The 5,000-nt window shown below is 39.3% G+C and overlaps 1 protein-coding gene across 4 annotated transcripts in view; it reads left to right on the top strand.

Annotated features, from left to right (window-relative positions):
- Positions 1 to 5,000, top strand: part of LOC138033183 (general transcription factor 3C polypeptide 1-like) — a 102,734-nt gene that overhangs the window by 96,882 nt on the left and 852 nt on the right. For all 4 annotated transcript variants that reach the window (XM_068880949.1, XM_068880948.1, XM_068880947.1 and 1 more), the window contains 2 exons: positions 229 to 291; positions 4,155 to 4,239. In XM_068880949.1, coding sequence (XP_068737050.1) covers positions 229 to 291; positions 4,155 to 4,239 — 148 coding nt within the window. The remainder of the gene's footprint in view (positions 1 to 228; positions 292 to 4,154; positions 4,240 to 5,000) is intronic.

Raw genomic sequence — 5,000 nt, 5'->3', positions numbered from 1 at the left:
AAACTCGCACTCTTTGTCGATGCTAACATTCTTTAATGTTGCTAATATTAACACGGCAAGAATGATGTAACCACAAAAGAAGATAATGTCCATTTTGTTGTTTATTTAATTAGTATTGCTTTGAGGAATACTAATAGAACCATCAAAATGTCGGATAATGTCAGTTTAATTTATCCACTGAAGCTCGCTAATACGATAGCCAACATACTTCCTCCCTTTTCATTTCAGAGCCAGATTGCTAACCGCGTTTATGATGCGTTGCGACCTGTCCCGTTACATGAAATCCTTGAGGTATAACATTGTAGTTTTTAAGGGTTCTTTTGCCAAGGGAAGGATGAATAGTCTACAAAAGCAGTGACAATTTAAGGGGAACCTCCACTAAAACAACAAAATAACTTTAAAATTGTTCAAAATTTTCCCATTGAATGCGTTTGTATCCGAAAAAAGTGAATTTCAAAAGTGCTTGTTTTGGCTTTCAAATTTCCCGGGCGCCCCCATCTAGAATAATTGTGACGTGTCGTGGTTGCCATATTGTTTCAAAACAAACGCTCTTTGTGTCAGAACAATAGGAAAAGCACGACACGTCATAATTATTTAAGATGGGAAATTTAAAAGCCAAACAAGCGTTTATAAAATTCACTTTTTTCGGATCCAAACGCTTTCATTAGAAACAGTTTTAAAAATCTTAATTGCAAACAATATGTTCTGTGGCTTAAAGTTATTTTATTGTTTTAGTGGAGGTTCCCTTTAAAGCACGGAATTTATCTATCTGAATCATTAATTTTATGACCTCAGCTCTCCAGTTTGAGTCAACGTAAACTATCCTTTGTGGTACTTTAATCTTAGCTCTTCCTTTTCGATGTTTTACTCACCCTTAGGAGATAAAATGGCTATCTGAAGAGATTAAGCTTAATTTACCATTGTTTGGACATGCCGATTCTCAATTGCTTTCTTACCATTGCATGTTACATATCTTCCAGTCATCTCCTTGTCTTGTTTTTATTTGTATTTGTCTTTAGTTTTTAGTTATAGACTCTATCGTTTTGTTTGTTTTAGAGTTGTTAATAATAATAATAATAGTAATAATAATAATAATTTTAATAATAATAATAAGAATAATAATAATAATAATAATAGTGGATCACAGTTGGCTGCAAGAGATGTTTGTTTTACATCGCTTCCCTAAGTGGACTGGAAATGTCATATCGATGCTCAGTGCAAAGTGGAACACCAGGATAAACGTAAAGACAAAGCAGGGAGTGGAGATATCGGAACGTATCAGGTTCAACAAAGGGCTCTTCCAGGGGGACGCATTATGCCCTCGTCTATTTACTTTATGTCTGAACCCAGTAGCATGGAAACTGCGATCAAGTGAAGGATATCGTTTCTCCAAGCCCATCAGTGCCAAGATCACCATCTTATTGTATATCGATGATCTAAAAGTGTATGCGGCATCGGAAGGGAAGCTCGAGAGGGTGATGGTGGAAGTAAGAAATGCGATGGAAGATATTGGGTTACTCTGGAATGAGAGGAAGTGCGCGACAGTACATGTGAAGCGAGGGCGGCTTGAGGACTCAGGAGAAATGAGGATGGGAGAAGCTAGTCAGATCAACAGTTTGAAGGACGGAGTCCAATACAAGATTCTAAGAGTATTAGAGAACATTCGACAAGAAGACAACCTAGTTTTGGAGAATGCTGAGAAAGCGTACTTGAAGAGGCTGTCGGTCATATGGTCAAGCCCTTATCAGATTACAACAAGATCTTGGCAACTGACCAGTTCGCATTGCCAGCTATGACTTATTTCATGTGGACACAAGTCTGGCCGATTGCCGAACTCCAACGACTTGACCGAGAGAGTAGAAAGTGTATGGTGGAGAATGGAGCGAAACACCCGCTTGGGTCAACAGAGCTGTTGTACCTGCCTAGAAGATTGGGAGGAAGAGGTCTTAAGTCGGTGGAAGCGGAATATAAAACAACTAAGATTAAGGCAGTGATAAACCTGTATGCCAATAGGGACTCGACCATAAAACTGGTACGGCAGTTTGAGGAGAAAGCGGTCCGAACTGGGAGGCGATCGTTGATAAAGGATGCGCAGAACTATGCTTTCGAGCTTGACTTGGAGCTGGTACTGAGGCACCCTAAGCCAGTAGGCAGAACGAAAGAAGGCGAAGAGATAGAAAAGAAGAAGATTGTAGTGTGGACAAGTAAGGCGCTGGTGAAAGAGCACCAAGAGAGAAGAGAAGAACCGAAATGGCAAGGGAAACTGACAGCATGTCGATGGCTAAATGAAAAATTAGACTGGGACTGCTTTGCGTGGCTTTCCCAGTGGAAGTCAGCACCGTCACACACAATTGCTGGAATTGAGGAGCTTTACGAACAGCTCCTCCCGACAAAGGTATATAACAACAGGAAGACAGGCACAAGTTCTAGTGGAGACGAAAGATGTCGGCTGTGCGGAAATGAACCGGAAAGTGTCGCACACATCTTGGCAGGGTGCAGCGCATTGGCCCAGACAAAGTATCTAGAGCGACACGACCATCCCCTCAACATTCTCTTCTTCGAAGTACTAAGATCCCTAAACCTTACTGAGAAGAGCTTGCCGTGGTATTCTCCCATCAAGCCCAAGCCGGTGTACGAGAATGAACAGGCTGTAGCATACTGGGATGTCCCCCTGTTTGCTGACCAGACCACTGTTTCAGCAAACAGGATAGACATCACAGTGGTGGATAAGGTGAAGAAGGAGGTGCTGCTGATCGAGATGACGTGCGCGTGGCTGGAAAATCGCGAGAAGAGGAGCGCGGAAAAGACAAGCAAGTATGGTCCCCTTCGGTGGAAACTACAAATGCGTTATCCGGGATATTGTGTGAAGCAATACAACATAGTCATCGACGTCCTGGGTGGGTATTCAAGGGACGTGAGTCAAGCGCTTCGAGATCTTGTGGGAGAAGCAAGTAGTAAAGTGGCTCACAGGATGCAGAAGTCAGTTATTACCAGTACTCTCCATATCGCCCGCTATGTCAAGATCATTCAGTCTTGAACAACAGTCTGAACATTCAAGATCATGTGTTAGGATTTTCAAGCTCATGTTTGACTCTGTTAGCAGTTATATAGTTATATAGTTTTTATTATAAACATTAGATTTTAGTATTATTCGCTATGAACACTAGATTCTAGCATTATCCATAGAACACTGACTCTTTTAGCAGTTATATAGTTACATTGCATGTCTTTATTATGAACATTAGATTTTTAGTATTATTTGATATGAACACTAGATTTTAGCATTATATATAGATCTGACCCTGAGCTAGCCCCGTCTTTACGCCTAGCGTAGTGAATCTTGCGTATCTGATGTTTTACACTGCCCATAATAATAGAGCGGTTTTCAGTTGAGCGTTGTAAAGCAAATACCAAATTAATTACTTCGACCAATCACATCAGGTGCAAAGAGTGCAATGAAGCAATCCAAATTCGTAGCAATCCCGTGTAACTTGCTCAATGCGCGGGGAAAATCGTGCGTGTAAGTCATGATTGGTTTTGGTGTTCCTTCTCATTGGTTGATAAACTGGCGCGAGCTTTTTCAACCAATCACCAAGTGTAGAAATTTCAATCGCGTAGTTACTTTCGCAGCCATTTGAAAACTGCTCTACGGATAATAACAACAACAACAAGGATAATAATAATAATAATAATAATAATAATAATAATAATGATGATGATGATAATAATGATAATGATAATGATAATGATAATGATAATAATAATATATATTGGTGGACAAGGCAAACAGGCAATAAACATTGATTGGTGTTGCAGTCCGAGGATCACTTAATTCTCTCTTTCGTAGTAATGACTTAATTAGAAGTACATCTTCCAGGTGGCTTTTCGCCTACTAATTACAAATTAATTTTTGAAGTTTTTTAGTAAATATGCCGAACTAATTCCATTCTAACCAAAAAAATCCAATTCAACGATAGCTTTAGTGAAGGGTATGACCTTTGTACTTATACGAAAGTAAAGGCTATTGTATCAGCAAGAGACTGCTGTTCATAGAGACCTATCGTCCGTCATTAGGGCGGAAAACTGTGTTTCTGTGTTGTTGTTTTTTCATTTATTTTAAGCTCTTTTTGTTATTTTTGTCTTTTTCGTTTCAGAGTCTTCTCCGAGATGGTTGTATCATTAAGCAGACGCGAATGCTACCACCCAAGTTCTCTCTGTTTTCTTCATCCAAGCAAGCAGGTTTGATAAGTCGGTCTTGTTCGTTAGTCATTTAAAGTGCAGCTTTCCTTTATTCGTTTAAGTTTCTGAGGCGACCATGTTTTTTTTATATATATATATTTTTTAATGGAGTAGTCCTAACCAAATACAAAATATCACTAGTTAGTGACAAATACTAGCTTAAATTAATTAATCATGTTTTACATTTTCCCTCGAAATTTTATTTTTAAATCGTCCTAAAAGTCCTCAAAAATCGCAATTATTTGTCCTGTGACCCAGTCAATGAACACGAATGATGGATCCCTCCCTTCCCTTCGCTGACTTCAAATTTACTTTGCAAGGCAGATTTTTCTTTGTAAGGTGAAATGACAAACTACTTTTGACGTTATCTCGAGAATAAACCTAGGCCTCAAAATATTTCGGTGTTCAGACGCAAGTTAACCTCATGCTAATCGTCGTGAATTACATGAAAGTTGGAATCTTAGGTAGGTTTGCTGAGTGTATACGCGTAAGATACTCAAGTTCTCATCCGTAATTCGCTGTCCCTCGTTGGTTATGGACAGCCCAATAGACCTAATCGGCTAACTCAATGTTGTACCCAATTCAAATTTCCCGGGACTAAGATTCTTTGTGTATTGTATTCGCATGATCATGTAGCATTCATATTTAAATGATATGGAAATACCTGGAACAAAACGTTTTATTCCCAAAGGGTTTGAATTGGGTACAACATTGAGTTAGCCGATTAGGTCTATGCTTGTCCATGCCACCTCCATTTACTA

The sequence above is a fragment of the Montipora capricornis genome, chromosome 14, assembly GCF_036669925.1.
Source record: "Montipora capricornis isolate CH-2021 chromosome 14, ASM3666992v2, whole genome shotgun sequence".
In the NCBI taxonomy this organism is placed as follows: domain Eukaryota; kingdom Metazoa; phylum Cnidaria; class Anthozoa; order Scleractinia; family Acroporidae; genus Montipora; species Montipora capricornis.
This window is presented reverse-complemented; position numbering and strand designations above follow the sequence as displayed.